Source organism: Myxine glutinosa, chromosome 3 (genome assembly GCF_964187855.1).
Source record: "Myxine glutinosa chromosome 3, kmMyxGlut1.1, whole genome shotgun sequence".
Lineage (NCBI taxonomy): Eukaryota > Metazoa > Chordata > Myxini > Myxiniformes > Myxinidae > Myxine > Myxine glutinosa.
In genome coordinates, this window is record NC_136263.1 from 45731159 (window position 1) to 45750507 (window position 19349).

General features: G+C 43.1%; 1 protein-coding gene across 1 annotated transcript in view; it reads right to left on the reverse strand.

The window, feature by feature from the left end:
* Positions 1–8467: 8467 nt before the first annotated feature.
* LOC137417238 (astacin-like metalloendopeptidase) overlaps positions 8468–19349 on the reverse strand; it is a 31320-nt gene continuing 20438 nt past the window's right edge. Inside the window, exons 5-12 of the mRNA XM_078773977.1 lie at positions 18944–19043; positions 15901–16018; positions 15553–15734; positions 15165–15301; positions 14633–14753; positions 11609–11747; positions 10022–10106; positions 8468–9180 (exon numbers count right to left, since the gene is read on the reverse strand). Of these exons, the coding sequence (XP_078630103.1) occupies positions 9046–9180; positions 10022–10106; positions 11609–11747; positions 14633–14753; positions 15165–15301; positions 15553–15734; positions 15901–16018; positions 18944–19043 (1017 nt within the window). The 3' untranslated portion in view covers positions 8468–9045. The remainder of the gene's footprint in view (positions 9181–10021; positions 10107–11608; positions 11748–14632; positions 14754–15164; positions 15302–15552; positions 15735–15900; positions 16019–18943; positions 19044–19349) is intronic.

The following is a 19349-nucleotide window of genomic DNA, read 5'->3' on the forward strand; positions in this document are numbered from 1 at the left end:
TGTATGTAATATGCATGTAGGTATGTATGTAATATGCATGTATGTATGTAATATGTATGTATGTAATATGTATGTATGTGATACGTATGTAATGTGCATTTATATATGTATGTAATATGATTGTATGTATGTATGCAATCTGTATTGTGGTATGCATGTATGCAGTGTGTACGTATGTACATGGCCATGGTTCACATTAGAACCATGGCCATGTGGTGGGTTGGGTACTCCGTTCGTATCTAGAATGACGTTTCACATTAGAACCATGGCCATGTGGTGGGTTGGGTACTCCGTTCGTATCTAGAATGATGTTTCACATAAGAACCATGGCCATGTGGTGGTTTGGGTACTCCGTTCATATCTAGAATGATGTTTCACAAAAGAACCATGGCCATGTGGTGGGTTGGGTACTCTGTTCATGTCTAGAAGGATGTTTCACATAAGAACCATGGCCATGTGGTGGGTTGGGTACTCCATTCGTATCTAGAATGATGCTTCACATTAGCACCATGGCCATGTGGTGGGTTGGGTACTCCGTTCGTATCGAGAATGATGTTTCACATTAGCACCATGGCCATGTGGTGGGTTGGGTACTCCGTTAGTATTGTTACGGGGTCCTCCCCTATCCCCTGGTCTCGGTAAACCTCCGAACCCCGAGAGGGTCCCCGGCAGAAAGATATGCTATCCATGGTTGAAATCAATCAATAATGAAACCCTCAATGAAACCATCAAATGAAACAATCAAATCAATAATGAAACCACACCAAGGGTTATGAACAAACAATAATATATTATAAATCACACCGGAATCACGACACAAATAATAATAGCAATTCACCCTACAATCACAGTCACTCTTCTCTTCTCTCTTCTGCTTTCCTTTCCCCTGCTTTTAATCTTTCCTGGAGTTCTCGTTCCTGTTCTGCTCTTTCCTTTTCTGCTTTCGTTTCCTCTGCTTTTAACCTTTCCTGGAGTTCTCGTTCCACTCTCCTTTCCTCTGCTTGTTCTGTTCACTTCTCTCTTCTGCTTTCCTTTCCTCTGCTTTTAACCTTTCCTGGAGTTCTCGTTCCTGTGCCGCTCTTCTTTCCTCGCTCTGCAATTGCAACTCCAGTTTCCGGAGCTCCACCTCTTCTGGTTCCTCGGGTAACCAATCCCGGGCTACCTCTTCCCATGCTCATAATCCCACCATAGATTGTATCACCACTGTCTGCATCTCTGCCTTCCTCATATTAGTTCAGACATCCAAGCTAAAATGTTTGGCCAATTTCAAGAGGTCCGATTTTACTGACGCTCTGAACTGTGCTTCACTAGGGGTCACTGTAAACTTCTCTGCGTCAAACTCCATGGTGACTACTGTTAACACCTGTTAACCTTCACACAAGAAGTAAAAAAAATAAATTCTGTTGTTTGGAAAAATTTGGGAATGTTGGAAAAAGTTTGAAATTTAGGAATTCTGGGAATGTTAGGGAATTCTTTCCCGGACTAAATTTAGGAAATTTTATATCCTGGACGCAGACCCAATTTCGAGCCCACAAATATCAATTGGACGAGCCCCCAATTTCTGTGACGGGGTCCTCCCCTATCCCCTGGTCTCGGTAAACCTCTGAACCCCGAGAGGGTCCCCGGCAGAAAGATACGTTATCCTTGGTTGAAATCAATCAATAATGAAACCCTCAATGAAACCATCAAATGAAACAAGCAAATCAATAATGAAACCACACCAAGGGTTATGAACAAACAATAATATATTATAAATCACACCGGAATCACGACACAAATAATAATAGCAATTCACCCTACAATCACTATCTTAAGATGGTACCACCTCATCTTGTCCTTTAACCCAAACCCACAGCACTCCCCCAATGTCTCTGCACCCCTCCAAGGCCAAGTCGATTCGCTCCAGCGATCGTTGGATCAATGTCCGATCAAAATCAATTGAGGCGTGGACCATCGAAGCAACCCAGAGGTCACGTGGTCCAACACCCAGCAAAATAGCGGTGGAATGGAAAACCTCCCAAAGACGCGCTCCAACGTACACGTTTGCGGTTCAATCAGCGAGTCTCCTTATAATCCTCCAAAACCCACTTTCTGGCACAGCCGTCCCCGGCAACCCACCGGGGAATAATGCCCGGCCGACGCGACAAAAACCTTTTCACTGAAGGCAGCGCGCATGGCGAAATGGCGGACGGCTTTCACTCGAGTCGGGGCTTCGAGGCAAGGATACTCCGGAACCTCAATGCAAATACCCGACTGCCCAGGCTCCACAGCACTCCGGGCGATATCACCTATCGCACGAACTTCCTTTCAAGGACTCAAAGTTCACTCGCACTGTACGCTCGACTGCTTGGTATGGAGCTTCAACCAAGATCGTCTTTTTCTTCTCTCCACGCCTCTTCCTCTTCTTCGCTCGACCTCTTCCGGTGCACTGTCCGATTTCCGGCATCATTTTTATCATGAGCGCTTTTAAACCTTTTAACCACAATAACTCTTTCCCTTAAACCACAATAACCATAATACTGAGAACCAGCAATAATAATAATAACAACAATAAATTAGTGCCGAATCCGTAACACTTCCCCCCCCCCCTCAAGAAAGAAAGTTTGAACACAGCGAAAACTTTCTTTGTCGGCAAATTCTTGAAACCAACAAAAGTAAACTCACCACCCACATCAGCAATTCCCATGGGCAACAATAATCAATATTTCCCCCCCAAAAAGCAACAAAACTTCGAACAACTTACATAGATTTCCAAAGTTAATTCACTCTGGACAAAGCATCAGCAACGACATTGTCCCTGCCCTTTACATGTTCAATTTCCAAGTTACCCCTGCAAAGCCAAACTCCATCTCATCAACCTCTGATTTTTACTTTTAGTTTCTTTTGAATGAAGGTTAAGGGGTTGATCAAAAATCCAAAGTCAAGCAAATCGGTCGCACTTTTTCTGGGAGGCCGAGCTGAGGGCCAGGTTCCATGGTGGTTGGGTGGTGAGGCCTGGACATATTCACCACATGGACGCCTTTAGGAATGTGGAGTTCACGGTTAGTCCATGCAGGAAAGTTCACTACATGGACGCCTTTACGAACGTGGAGTTCACGGTTAATCCGTGTCAGAAAGTTCACTGCATGGACGCCTTTAGGAACGCGGCGTTCACGGTTGATCCGTGTAGGAATCTTGGCTCGGCTGCTCCGCAGCATTCAGTGCTTCAACTCTTTCTAACTTTCCTAACAATCCCGGTTGGACCACTTGTCACGGTAGTCACATGAATAGCGGTCTCCTTCTCGGCCACTGCTCTGATAATCCTTCCTTCGGGAGCTGCCATAACTCTGGAAGCCTCCATAATAATATCGATTGTGGCCACCACCACTACTACTCCGTGGTCCTCCTCTGTAGCCCCCTCGACACCTAGGAAATGCCTTCCTTACTGTTATGGTCCGACCTTCCAACTCCTTGTTATTCAGATCCTTTTCTGCCACTCTGACGTCCTTTGAGTTTTCAAACGTGACAAAGCCAAACCCTCTGGACTTTTATGTCTCCTTGTCTTTTATCAGCAGCACTTCCAAGAGTGGTCCATATTTGCTGAAGGCAGACTCCAGAACATCTTCCTTTGTTTTGAAGTTCAGTCCCCCTACAAATAACTTGCTAAATTTGTCGCCATCCCCAACTAGTGTGGTGTTATTTTCCCTACTGGGCTTTTTAACAACCATCGGGTTACCATAAACTTGACCACCGGCCAAATCATTCCCGATAACCACAGATACTCCCTCTACAGGAAGAGTGGCTTGTAAACCTACGGTGACCGGTCCTGACACCAAATCTGACTCCAAATGGATGGCATGAAATGGAGCTCTAACACAGCCGCCAATCCCCTGTAAACGAACAATATCACCAGTTGCCGTCTCCTCTGACAAGGGCAAAATGCCTTCAAGCATCAAAGATTGATGTGCTCCTGTGTCCCTCAATACGCTAACCGGTTTCTGGTTGGTCGAGTCTCCATCCAGCGACACAAACCCCTCTGAAATAAATGGTTGGTAACTCTTTTGAGGGCGATTTCTCACATTGGCCATTGCATTCGGAGTTGTACTAGTCAAACTCCGCTCCTGATTTTCCTTTCCCAGAGCATAACAGTGGGACATCAAGTGTCCAGTTTTATGGCAAAAAGCGCAAGTAGGCCCGGAGGAGAACCTCATGGTTTGTCTCGAGCCCCCCGGAGGATAAGTCTGCCTTGGAACTGGTGTCTTCAGATTTCTAGGAGTCGTGGTATCAGAGTGGTCCTCATAGTCATCGCGAGGTCGCCCCCATGAAGTTTCGTTCTCCACCCCTGATGTACCATAGCTCCCCTGGCTAGGTCTAGGCGAGAAGTTAGGTTTGTGGAACCCCATCCTGTGGGTTAAGGCAGAGTCATCAGCCATGTTTGCTGCCTCATACAACTTTGGTACTTTCCTTTCCTCCAGATGTACTTTAATGTCCTCATGGACACACTGTTGGAATTCCTCCACCAGGATCAATTGTCGCAATAGTTCGAAGTCTTTCCCAACTCCTTTTGAATCACACCACCTATCAAACATGGTTTCTTTCAATCTGGCAAACTCCACATGGGTCTCACTCTCCCTCCTCCTGGCATTCCGGAATTTTTGCCGGTAAGCTTCCGGGACCAATTCATAGGCTTTGAGAATGTGTTTCTTCAATACCTCATAATCTGCACATTGGTCAATCGGTAAAGTCGAACAAATATCTTGAGCTTTACCCACCAGAACACTTTGCACTAGTATGGACCAGTACTCCTCAGGCCAGTTTAACAGTCGAGCCACTTTCTCAAAGTGTGGAAAAAACTTGGCTACCTCCTTTTCATTGAAGGGTGGAACAAGCCTCACATGTCTGCCAACATCCCAGGTGTTCTGGCTAGGTGTCGAACCAGTCAGCAGGGATGGTACCTCTCCCCGTTCTCTCCTTAACTCCAGCTCCTTGACTTTAATTTCCTGCTGACGCGCCAATTCACGGTCTTTTAACTCCCTGTCGGCTTTTCTCTCCTCTGCTTCGAGTTCTTTTGCAGCTCTCCTTTCCTCTGCTTGTTCCTTTTCTCTTCTTTCCTGGAGTTCTCTTTCCACTCTCCTTTCCTCTGCTTGTTTCTCTTCTCTTCTCTCTTCTGCTTTCCTTCCCTCTGCTTTTAATCTTTCCTGGAGTTCTCGTTCCTGTTCTGCTCTTTCCTTTTCTGCTTTCCTTTCCTCTGCTTTTAACCTTTCCTGGAGTTCTCGTTCCATTCTCCTTTCCTCTGGTTGTTTCTCTTCTCTTCTCTCTTCTGCTTTCCTTTCCTCTGCTTTTAACCTTTCCTGGAGTTCTCGTTCCTGTGCGGCTCTTCTTTCCTCGCTCTGCAATTGCAACTCCAGTTTCGGGAGCTCCACCTCTTCTGGTTCCTCGGGTAACCAATCCCAGGCAACCTCTTCCCATGTTCCTAATCCCACCATAGATTGTATCACCACTGTCTGCATCTCTGCCTTCCTCATATTAGTTCGGACATCCAAGCTAAAATGTTTGGCCAATTTCAAGAGATCCGATTTTACTAACGCTCTGAACTGTGCTTCACTAGGGGTCACTGTAAACTTCTCTGCGGCAAACTCCATGGTGACTACTGTTAAGACCTGTTAACCTTCACACAAGAAAAAAAAAATTGGGTTGTTTGGAAAAATTTTGGAATGTTGGAAAAAGTTGGAATTTTGGGAATTCTGGGAATGTTAGGGAATTCTTTCCCGGACTAAATTTAGGAAATTTTATATCCCGGACGCAGACCCAATTTTGAGCCCACAAATATCAATTGGACGAGCCCCCAATTTCTGTTACGGGGCCTCTCCTATCCCTGGTCTCGGTAAACCTCTGAACCCCAAGAGGGTCCCCGGCAGAAAGATATGTTATCCTTGGTTGAAATCTATCAATAAAATGAAACCCTCAATGAAACCATCAAATGAAACAAGCAAATCAATAATGAAACCACACCAAGGGTTATGAACAAACAATAATATATTATAAATCACACCGGAATCACGACACAAATAATAATAGCAATTCACCCTACAATCACTTTCTTAAGAGGGTACCACCTTATCTAGTCCTTTAACCCAAAACCAAGGCATTTCCCCAATGTCTCTGCACCCCTCCAAGGCGAAGTCGATTCGCTCCAGAGATCGTTGGATCAATGTCCGATCAAAATCAATTGAGGCGTGGACCATCGAAGCAACCCAGAGGTCACGTGGTCCAACACCCAGCAAAATAGCGGTGGAATGGAAAACCTCCCAAAGACGCGCTCCGACGTACACATTTGCGATTCAATCAGCGAGTCTCCTTATAATCCTTCAAAACCCACTTTCTGGCACAGCCGTCCCCGGGAACCCACTGGGGAATAATGCCCGGCCGACGCGACAAAAACCTTTTCACTGAAGGCAGCGCGCGTGGCGAAATGGCGGACGGCTTTCACTCGAGCCGGGGCTTCGAGGCAAGGATACACTGGAACCTCAATGCAGATACCCGACTATGCAGGCTCCACAGCACTCCGGCGATATCACCTATTGCACGAACTTCCTTTCAAGGACTCAAAGTTCACTCGCACTGTATGCTCGACCGCTTGGTCCAGAGCTTCAACCAAGATCGTCTTTTTACTTCTCTCCATGCCTCTTCCTCTTCTTCGCTTGACCTCTTCCGGTGCACTATCCGATTTCAGGCATCATTTTTATCATGAGCGCTTTTAAACCTTTTAACCACAATAACCCTTTTCCTTAAACCACAATAACCATAATACTGAGAACCAACAATAATAATAATAACAACAATAATTAGTGCCGAATCCGTAGCAGTATCTAGAATGATGTTTCACATTATAACCATGGCCATGTGGTGGGTTGGGTACTCCGTTCTATATGGAATGATGTTTCACATTAGAACCACGGTTGTGGTGGGTTGGGTACTCCGTTCGTATCTAGAATGATGTTTCACATTAGAACCATGGCCATGTGGTGGGTTGGGTACTCCGTTCGTATCTAGAATGATGTTTCACATTAGAACCACGGTTGTGGTGGGTTGGGTACTCCGTTCGTATCTAGAATGATGTTTCACATTATAACCATGGCCATGTGGTGGGTTGGGTACTCTGTTCGTATCTAGAATTATGTTTCACATAAGAACCATGGCCATGTGGTGGATTGGGTACTCCGTTCTATATAGAATGATGTTTCACATTATAACCATGGCCATGTGGTGGATTGGGTACTCCGTTCGTATCTAGAATGATGTTTCACATTAGAACCACGGCCATGTGGTGGATTGGGTACTCCGTTCGTATCTAGAATGATGTTTCACATTATTACCATGGCCATGTGGTGGGTTCAGTACTCCGTTCGTATCTAGAATGATGTTTCACATTAGAACCATGGCCATGTGGTGGGTTCAGTACTCCGTTCGTATCTAGAATGATGTTTCACATTATAACCATGGCCATGTGGTGGGTTCAGTACTCCGTTCGTATCTAGAATGATGTTTCACATTATAACCATGGCCATGTGGTGGGTTGGGTACTCCGTTCTATATGGAATGATGTTTCACATTAGAACCACGGTTGTGGTGGGTTGGGTACTCCGTTCGTATCTAGAATGATGTTTCACATTATAACCATGGCCATGTGGTGGGTTGGGTACTCCGTTCTATATGGAATGATGTTTCACATTAGAACCACGGTTGTGGTGGGTTGGGTACTCCGTTCGTATCTAGAATGATGTTTCACATTAGAACCACGGTTGTGGTGGGTTGGGTACTCCGTTCGTATCTAGAATGATGTTTCACATTAGAACCATGGCCATGTGGTGGGTTGGGTACTCTGTTCGTATCTAGAATTATGTTTCACATAAGAACCATGGCCATGTGGTGGATTGGGTACTCCGTTCTATATAGAATGATGTTTCACATTATAACCATGGCCATGTGGTGGATTGGGTGCTCCGTTCGTATCTAGAATGATGTTTCACATTATAACCATGGCCATGTGGTGGGTTCAGTACTCCGTTCGTATCTAGAATGATGTTTCACATTAGAACCACGGCCATGTGGTGGATTGGGTACTCCGTTCGTATCTAGAATGATGTTTCACATTATAACCATGGCCATGTGGTGGATTGGGTACTCCGTTCGTATCTAGAATGATGTTTCACATTATAACCATGGCCATGTGGTGGGTTGGGTACTCTGTTTGTATCTAGAATGATGTTTCACATTAGAACCATGGCCATGTGGTGGGTTGGGTACTCCGTTCTATATCGAATGATGTTTCACATTATAACCATGGCCATGTGGTGGATTGGGTACTCCGTTCGTATCTAGAATGATGTTTCACATTATAACCATGGCCATGTGGTGGGTTGGGTACTCTGTTTGTATCTAGAATGATGTTTCACATTAGAACCATGGCCATGTGGTGGGTTGGGTACTCCGTTCGTATCTAGAATGATGTTTCACATCAGAACCACGGCCATGTTTCATACTTAAAACGTTGTGAGGATGAAAGTTCAAGGATTTCAAGTGACAGAGGTCATGGGGTCAAATCTGTCTCACTTCCTAAATCATTATGTTCCTTTTCACATGAAGAGTTTTATATAAATTTAGCACTTTAGTGGAGTTTTTAAAATTTGTAAAAGCTCATATGTAGCTTCCTGTTTCAAATATTCACCTGTTTTATCTCAAGGTAAAATCTTTGTTTTCACAACACATTCTGTGGCATGGAGAAGTCACAAACATTCAGCTCCATTCTTGTTGTTGACGATGTTAAGGGAACTTTTGTTAGTGTCTCACACTGCTGTTGATTAAGTTGATATAAATGATAAAATGGTAACAGAGTATGGAAACAATGAAGGAAACACCATGGGAGGGAAAATGTTAAATGGAGATACCTGTGAAAGGAATGACAGATATCAGGTGTAGTACACTAGGACAGCAAATAAAGGAGGTGACACTAATGGAGCAAATAGAAACCTGAAGAATGAACCAGCCAATGAGGATCCAGCTACACTAGGTGTACAGTGACGCGTGAGAGGCTCGGAAGCCGGTCCCCCGAAGGCTGAAGTCTGAGTGGAAATATACAAGAAGGGCGGGTCCAGTGGACGTCACAGGGGGTGGAGCCGTCCAACCACAAAACTTGCCCAGCTGGTGAGGAGAAGGAGAGGCCTTAATTACAGTGTGTGAGAGGGTAGGGGGAGGGGGGGGGGGGGGGGGGAGAAATAACGACAACATCAAAAGGAAATTGTGAAGAGTTTTAAGGTGGAATATAAAAAGTAATAATTATTTTATGACATGATGGGCATGTAAGAGTATGATGAGAACCTGAAATCAGCTTAATGAATGGATAAAACATGCAGAACATCTTTCACGTCGTCCATATGAGTTATATAATCAGGAGGAAGTTTGTGATTCATACCACAGGATGGCGAAGAGGTATCACACTTGTTTTTGAGCTGTCTAGCCTGGGTTTCATTATCGGCCTGACTATAAACTGCTGCATTGGTGATTGGCAGGGAGTGATGATACATGCATCACAAAGTGCATCATCCTTCGGAGGTACGTTCAACCAGGTGTCCCATCTGCTGGAATTAGTTGGTGGATATTAACGATTGTGTTTGGAGTAAGAGTGATCAAAGTATCACGGACAACTCGGGCACTCCCACCTGCACCCATCCCTGATATTTACCTCAATGATCACATGGTGTCCTTTGTTAATGTATGCCTATGTGTTGATATCAAATACCATCACGGTTAACGACCTCATTGGAGTTTTTTGTGTTTTTTTAAACTGGTGCAAAAGCCTTTTGAAGCTCCTTCTGTTGAATCTAAAATAGATTATGTTTTAAAGGTGAAATAAGACCATATATATATATATAATGCAGTAGTCCTATTTATGTGAGTGGTGTTAACACAGGAGTAAAGGAATTGAACAGATTATTGGAGCAGTTTCATACACTGTATATAATGTGTATTGAGGTTTATATACCTGCAAACTCTCGGTAGAGGTGCCGTCATAAACAGCCACATAGTCGTAAGGGCAAGAGCCGGATCTGGATTCCACATTCATGGAGCTTAAGGATGGGAAACAAGAAGTGAAACAAGTACAGATACATTCAAAGTACACCGCCCCATGCCAAATAAATAAATAACATCCTCCAGCGCGTGGTATTGCTGGGCACCCTTGGCAGCACATATAGATGGCATTGGGAGGGAGAGGTGTGCAATGATTAATTGATCAGTTGCGTAATTAAAATAAATAAATAACAATCATAAATTAAGTAATTTCTTAATCATTTGGATAATAGCATACCTAAACCACCAGTGTTTCATCCGAATCTGTAGCTTTTTGAAAATTAAACAATGGATTCATCAAAAAAAAAAACATCGATTAATTGATTAATCAATAAATAATTCATAAGTTGATTGATTAATCAATAAATCAAAAATACCATTTATAGCCACATCACTTCGTCACTGTCATGTCCAAATATTAACTTCCAAGCTTAAAAGGTGCCTGAGATATTGCCCAGATGAGAAAGAAAATAAATAAATGATTAATAATGAAAATAAATAAATAATAATCACGAAAAAATTAAATAGTTAATCAATTGGCTAATAGAATACATAAATCACTACCATTTCATCCGAATCTGTAACGTTAAAAAAATAATTAATTAAGTCATTCATCGAATAATTAAATAAATAATCGATTATTTAATTAATAAATAAATCAAAAATACCCTTTATAGCCACATCACTTGGTCATTGTCATGTCCAAATATCAGCTTCCTTGATCAAAAGGTGCCTGAGATATTGCCCAGATGAGAAAGAAAATAAATAAGTACTTAATAAATCGATAATAATTCATCAATTAATTGTTTAATCAAAAAATAAAAAGTATGTTTTTGCCAAAGAGCATCCTCACTATTGTGCCCAAATTTCAGCTCCCTAGCTCAAAGGATGGCTGAGATATCGCCCGGACAAACAAGAAAACAGAGTGAAAACTGAGTACTCCCTTTCAGCACACGTCATCGCCAGGCCCCCTTCGGTGCCCGGCGATGACGTCATGCAGCGCCTGGAAATGGAATAGGAAAGGAGCAGTGTACACAAAGAGCACACACACACGAATGACCACGAGCATACAGAGTTGGTTACCAGAGGAGGTGTATTGAACAGTGCGCTATAAGAGAGAGTACAATGGAGTAATGAGTACAATAAACTTAACTGATACACAGAATTACATGAATTAATCACATCTGTGAGTTATTGTTGTACAGAATTACAGGTAATAGCAAAGATCCATTCATAAGTCAGTGGTTGATAGTTCTTCAATCATAAACTGATGTTTACAGACAGAAATGAATCAAATGCTTAACCTTAGTTTAGCTTCATGCGCACATGGTAATTATAGCATTTGTGGGGCCATAACTTCAGCGGTGTGCACGGAATTCTTAATCATCAAATCATTAAACTTATGCAGATCATTATTGTTGTTCATAAGCCATGTTAATGATAGTCTCCATATAGACCTGGACCGACATGATCAAGCCAGTGGTGTTGGAGAGGCACATACTGGAATGTGAGGGAGATGCGAGTCCCAGGCTTGGTGCTGATATGGCTGTAGCAGTCCTGTCCGTTTGGGTATTTACCAGGGTAGCCGGGACTGACCACTTCACCCTCATTACCATGCAAGCTCACATTGCACACCGATTCTGCGGGAGAGTGCAGGGGGTAATGAGAGGGAATGAGGGCAGGTTCTGCACACGCGAGGTGCATGAATGAGGATAATAAAAGGAAAAGGAGGAGAGGTACGGTGAATTACAGGTACATAGACCAGATGGATATGCAAAGGTATGTGGTGGAATCAAAATATCTCATTTTCTTGTTTTAAAACTCCCATAGCCAAAACATAACTTGTATTTCAATGTCTTCAGGAAAAAAAAATGTATGACACTTGCTGGAAACAGGAGATAATCTATATAAGAGAGCTATTGGTGTGTGTGTGTGTGTGTGTGTGTGTGTGTGTGTGTGTGTGTGTGTTTGTGTGTGTCTGTGTCGCCATTTTTCTCAGATGACTGATCGGACCTTCGTCAAACTTTCAGAGGTTCATCAGTGAGTGCCTGGGAGCGTTATATGCCAAAAAAAATAAATTAATAATTATGAAAAAAAAAAAGATCGTTTTTTTGGAGTTAAAAAAAAAAATCGCTCGATAGTGCCTAAGCTTTTAAAAATTAATGACAGTTATTTACAAGTACACATTCGCATAAATAAATACAAAACAAGACAAGTCAAGATACATTCAAATTCCACGCTCCCATGCCAAATAATTAAATATCCTACAGCGCGGCATTGCCGGGGCGCCCAGCAATACCGCAGTGCAGCTCATAGAAACTGCATTGGGAGGGAGAGGTGTACACTAATTGATCGATTAATTGCATAATTAAAATCAAGAAAAGATTATCACAAAATATTTTCTTAATCAATTAGCTAATAGCATAACTAAACCACCAGTGCTTCATCCGAAGATGTATCTTTTAAAAATATAATTAAATAAGTCATTAATAAAAAAAATTAAATAATTAATTGATTAATCAATAAATAATTAATCGATTAAATGATTAATCAATAAATCAAAAATATCCTTGATAGCCACATCACTTGGTCACTGTCATGTCCAAATATCAGCTTCCTAACTCAAAAGGTGCCTGAGTTAATGGTCAGAAGAGAAAGGAAATTTGATTAATTAAATAAGTACTGAATTAATCGCTAATAATTAAATAACTCCTCAATTAATTGATTATTCAAAAAACAAAAAATACGGTTTTGACAAAGGACTTGCTCACTATTGTGCCGAAATTTCAGCTTCCTAGCTCAAAGGATGGCTGAGATATCGCCCGGACAAACAAGAAAGATATAAAGAAAACAAACAACCAGAGTGAAAACTGACTACTCCCTTTCAGCGTGCGTCACTGCCGAGCCCCCTTTGGTGCCTAGCAATGACGTTTTGCAATGCCTGCAGATGGCATAGGAAAGGAGCGGTGTACAACAAACAAACAACCAGAGTGAAAACTGAGTACTCCCTTTCAGCGTGCGTCACTGCCGAGGCCCCTTCGGTGCCCGGCAATGACGATATGCAGCGCCTGCAGATGGCATAGGAAAGTAGCGGTGTACAACAAACAAACAACCAGAGTGAAAACTGAGTACTCCCTTTCAGCGTGCGTCACTGCCGAGCCCCCTTCGGTGCCTAGCAATGACGTTTTGCAATGCCTGCAGATGGCATAGGAAAGGAGCGGTGTACAACAAACAAACAACCAGAGTGAAAACTGAGTACTCCCTTTCAGCCTGCGTCACTGCCGAGCCCCCTTCGGTGCCCGGCAATGACGATATGCAGCGCCTGCAGATGGCATAGGAAAGGAGCGGTGTACAACAAACAAACAACGAGAGTGAAAACTGAGTACTCCCTTTCAGCGTGCGTCACTGCCGAGCCCCCTTTGGTGCCTAGCAATGACGTTTTGCAATGCCTGCAGATGGCATAGGAAAGGAGCGGTGTACAACAAACAAACAACCAGAGTGAAAACTGAGTACTCCCTTTCAGCGTGCGTCACTGCCGAGCCCCCTTCGGTGCCCGGCAATGACGATATGCAGCGCCTGCAGATGGCATAGGAAAGGAGCGGTGTACAACAAACAAACAACCAGAGTGAAAACTGAGTACTCCCCTTTCAGCGTGCGTCACTGCCGAGCCCCCTTCGGTGCCCGGCAATGACGTTTTGCAATGCCTGGAGATGGCATAGGAAAGGAGCAGTGTACAACAATCACCAGACATTTGAATACAAATAAATCAAACAATTCCGGAAGTGTACGAAGTTGGTAGTATGGCTTCTTCTTCTTCCTGATCGGCATCACACTTAACTCAGAAACGTGATGAACACCACATTCACCTACCAGCATATATAGGAACCCCCTTCCTCTCCTGCCTCCACTCCGTTCCCCCCCCCCCCCACATCCTCCCTTCCCCCCTCTGCTCCCCTTCCCCCTCCCTCCCTCCCACTTACCCCCCCCCCCTTCTCCCCCTTCCCCCCCCTCCTCTCCCCTTCCCCCGTCCACTCCCCTTCCCCTCCCCTTTACTCCCCACTCCCTCCCCCTTTCTCCCCTCCTCCCCTCCCCTTCCCCCCCTCCCCCACCCGACAACGCTGGGTACTTCTGCTAGTAATCCATAATAATGAAAGAGTGTGTGTCACTCAGTCACTCAGTCAGTCAGTCAGTCTCCCCCATAACTCCAAAACCATGAAACCTAGTGGCCCGAAACTTTGCAAGCATACGAAGGGAACTCCGAGAAAGTGAGTGAATGAAAACTGTGTGTTTGGTTAAAGTTAAACACCCCCTTTTGAAGATATAATCAATGGGATTATTAAATTAAAACAAAAACCCTTAGTCAGCCCGCATTCACCTCGCTGGGGTCTTCATCCGCCATTTTGTTTTGCCCTAATCAAAGTCGTACAGGCCTCTGGTGTACATAGGTGTTCAGCAAGCAAGGTCAGTGTGGGAGTGGAGTGGAGGGGTGGGGGGGGGGGGGGTGGGGGGTAGCTGTGCTATCTACCTTTCATTGCAGTGGGAAGCACCATTCGCTTGGCCTGTTGTGTTTCACCAACCCTGCAGTACAGGTTGTTAATCTTTGCAATATCACCATCAGTCACCCCTTCCATGTTTCCCATGGTGTCCTGTTCACGGGAACACGTGTACAAATAATTACCGATTTTTTGAGATGTGATTTGCATTGGAACAGAGCTGGATTGCCCACGACCGACAGTTAAAGTGAGGACACAAGAGGAGGAGAGTGTACAGGTGAGTGCAGTGTACCAAACGTGCAGAATGAGTTAATGGGGAGTTTGAATCGTGTTTGCTCATGACAGTTTTTTTCTCAATGAAGGGTCCAATTGAGGTTTGCAAACCAGGATGAAGTGTGAGTTATGTCTTCGCAGGACATTACAATGATCTACCATCCAAAAGTGGCAGAGTACTGCAAAGATGGCGTACAAGGGAAATAATGAAGGTGGGACCAGAGGATGATATACATTCAGATTTATTTACATATGATCAGAATGTTTCCAAGACTTGTAACAATTCCTCACCACATTAGGCGATGTTGGTACAATGGTAGGATTCCCGTTTTTTGAGAATACCGTAGCTCCGTAATGCATGACAGAATTGTAGTCATAAGGTCCCACCAGATCATTAGAATGTTTCTTCTCAAAGTTGTATCTTTTACCTGTACACACGTAAAAAGTTTTGGATTTACCTATTGCTTCCCATCTGACCACAAGCGTCGTGATGTTAGAATTCCAGATTCAAATCCCGTTTGCTGTGTTGATTTGCACATACAATGTCCATGTCCTTGCAACCCCAACCCAAGATCTGTAGATATCTGCACAACCCCCACTCCATGTTTTGTTTCATTTCTGGCCCCCAAATACAATGCTATCTCTCACTCACATCACAGATCCAACTTTAGTTTCTCACCATCCACGATGTTATCCCATACGACTGCTACGTAGTTGTCTCGATCAAATCGTACGTGCTCGTGGTAGAAACCCACAGCATGGAGAAGTTCATGTTGCACGATGCTCTTGATGACACAGCCTCGCCGGCTTAGAGAGACCTCCGTCTCCCCATGGGCTCTGCGTCCAATGCTGCTGAAACACCTGAAACATCATCAGGTAGAACAACAACAAAATTATATTCTCCAAAACAACCTTTACCAAGTTTTGGAGTCGACACTGGCTGACCATGACCATGTTTGTGCATAATCTGTTGTAATGAGTAGAGGCGTGTTCGTGTGATGTTCGTGACGATGTAATGTTCACTAACCCGGACTTGTCTGTGACATGGAGGAAGTTACTCTCATCATTGCGCTCGGAGAAGCGGAGGCAAGTCTTTTCATGTAGTTCGGAAAGAGCCTCATCCCAAACTTCTTTGTCTTTTGCATCTGTGTGAATATCGCCATGGCAATAATGATAATAATGCACGTTTCTTCCATTTTATATTAATGTCGGATAAACCTCTATAAAAAAGAAAAGAAGAAGAAGCTATTATAGCTGTTTTTAGGTAAATGTTTCCTTTATAAGACTATTTACCTAATCTTAGGTAAATGTGATCCAATAAACCTACTAGGTATTACCTTAACATCAAATTTATCTTGGCATCCACACATTACACAAATAGCTAAGTCTGCCTCGAAGAAACTAGGAGTCCTGTTCAGATGTAGAAGAATCTTCTCTCAACAGTTGCTTCAACCATATAAAGGATTGATTTGTCCTTGTATAGAGTACCGTAAAATGGGGTGAATAGGGACAGCAAGGTGAATAGAGACACAAACTGAAAAAAAGTTCGGTAACTTTTTTCGCTGAAAATTGATAACCATACTGATTTGTTGATATTTGGGTTGAAAGTGTTCTCTTGTTTTTTTAAAAAGCAACTTATAGTCCCTATTAACCCCATATATGGGTTAAAGAGGAATAAATAGGATTTTGATGGCTGTCCCTATTCACCCCGCTTTACGGGTGAATAGGGACAGTCACTAATACAAAAAAATAATAATCAAGAAACAATCCTGAGTTTCCAACTTATTGCTAAATTGATAGCTCAGATGGATGCACATAACATGCACCCATAATATAAACCATGGTGCCAATGAAAAAAAATGTGGGATAAAAAGTTTCTCCAAACTGTCCTTATTTCTTGATTATTATTTTTTTGTATCAGTGACCGTCCCTATTCACCCGTAAAACGGGGCGAATAGGGACAGCCATAAGAATCCTATTTATTCCTCTTTAACCCATATATGGGGTTAATAGGGACTATAAGTTGCTTTTTAAAAAAACAAGAGAATACTTTGAACCCAAATATCAACAAATCAGTATGGTTATCAATTTTCAGTGAAAAAAGTTTCCGAACTTTTTTTCAGTTTGTGTCCCTATTCACCTTGCTCACCCTATTCACCCCATTTTACGGTACTGCTCTCACATCTGGGGAGGTTCGAGCTCCACAAACTTACTGGACGGAATTGAATCCAAAGTAATCCGACTTATCAACTCTCCCAATCTGACCTCAAAACTCGACTCACTCAAACGATGCCACAAAATTGGCTCTTTCTCTTTTCTGCAGATATTACTTTGGTTTCTGATCCCAAGAACTTGCTGCTTGTGTGCCTCCGCCATTGGAGAGACCACGGAATACTCCACAAGTCACGACATCGCATTATCATTGTGACGCCATTGGCAACTCAAGGGTGGGCTGTTATGATATTTGTTTCTTCCCCTCCACTGCCAAACTCTGGAACTCTTTACCCTCTCATGTATTTCCAAACACTTACGACATTCCCCTTTTCCAAAAGCAGATTTTTTTACTTCCTCAAAAACTCAGACTATTCTCTCTTTCTTCACTTTTCTATTGATGCACCTCTTTTATTTAAGGCCTGGCATCAATGAGGACTATATAGTCCGTGACTGGAGCCTTCAACATAAAAAAAATTAAAAATCCAGAACTTTTGTATTAACATAGCTTCCGACATAATACAATATCTATATCATCGTGTTTAATATAAAACATATATTTGGGTTTAATCCTCATCTGAGTTTAAATTATTTTGTGGAGAGGTCAGAGTTCAAAATGGTCATTCACCCCTCCACTATGAATTTCAAGGGAACCTCGGTAAGGATATTCATCATTTCATATGTAGTCTGTGACTGCTGGTTGCATCATTGCTGAACCTGGTACTCAATTTGCAGACCTTGGAAGGATGACAGGCTGAGATGACAGTCACCACCCATGTGGTGTTATCTAATGGCATGACATGAGGGACTCCAACACAAGACCCTGAGATCGTAAGCCACCACCTTAACGGTCAAATCACCACCACACTTGGTAATGATATTTCGATACCAAGTGTTGTGATAAAACCATAAACAATACAAACTTCCAGCATGTTTGTTTCACTTTCCAACTGGAAGAGAGATTTTAACTCTTTCGGTGCTGGAACAATGGAAGTACCTAAAGAAGGATGATGCAATGCTGTGGATGGTCTTTTAGTAAAGAAGCTGATAAAGCAAACATTACGCAATGTTCTGCCAATTTTTGCCCCAAAAGATAGAGATGACAGAACTTAATGTGTTATTAAACCTTCGGGATGTTACTATCTCTTGACTGGAAAGTGCTTCATGTTAATTCCGACTACTCTAACAGTCTCTATTGTTCCCACCTACCTATGTGGTCGGTTAGTGATACCGATTCACAAACTGGTTGTTCAGGCCTCATGACCTTTGACTGGAGGTGACATGAAGTTGGAATTGGTTCAGAATACCGGCGATAACTCGCCCACTAGTCGTGAAAGACACCGTGGGATATTTAACATTCACCCACTAATGCTATCAGGCAGGACACCCGGCTTATCACCGGTCCAAGGGATTCGACCACACATGTTTACACAGAAAAACATACTGCAACGATGATATTGATTCACAATGTCAGTAAGACCTTTCGGTACCCTTGGAGCCCGGAGGGACAAAAATACTTGCACCACAATGGGACAAACACACACCTGCACGGTAATGGGACAAACACACACCTGCACGGTAATGGGACAAACACACACCTGCCCCACAATGGGACAAACACACACCCGCACCACAATGGGACAAACGCACACCTGCACCGCAATGGGACAAACACACATCTGCACCACAATGGGACAAACACACACCCGCACCACAATGGGACAAACACACCTATATGCACAAACAAAAATGGACAAACACACCTATATGCACAAACAAAAATGGACAAACACACCTATATGCACAAACAAAAATGGACAAACACACCTATATGCACAAACAAAAATGGACAAACAAACCATATATCGAGTCGAGTTCGTAAGGAATGTGGATTTTCCCATCGTCTCCTCGAGGCCAAAGTAACTCCTGATCTTTCACCACACTCCGGGAAGTGTCACCCTGTGAGGAAGATGGGGTCGGAAAGTGAGACAAATTGGAAACATGGAACCTGATGTCGTACCGGACAAAACAACAAGAAGTTCGAGTCATGCGGAGTTAACAATAATAAATGGTTGAAAAAATGATATAATGGAGATTTAAATACTGCACAGACTTCCATTACAATGAGGGGACTTGCTGACAGATTCATGCAGATACTGTAGTCATTGAAATTTGCACGAATATATTGGTTGAAAATAGAGTGTAATTTGTATCTGTCCTTGGTGTATTTGAAAAACACATTTGAAGATGTGCTTGTCAACCTTT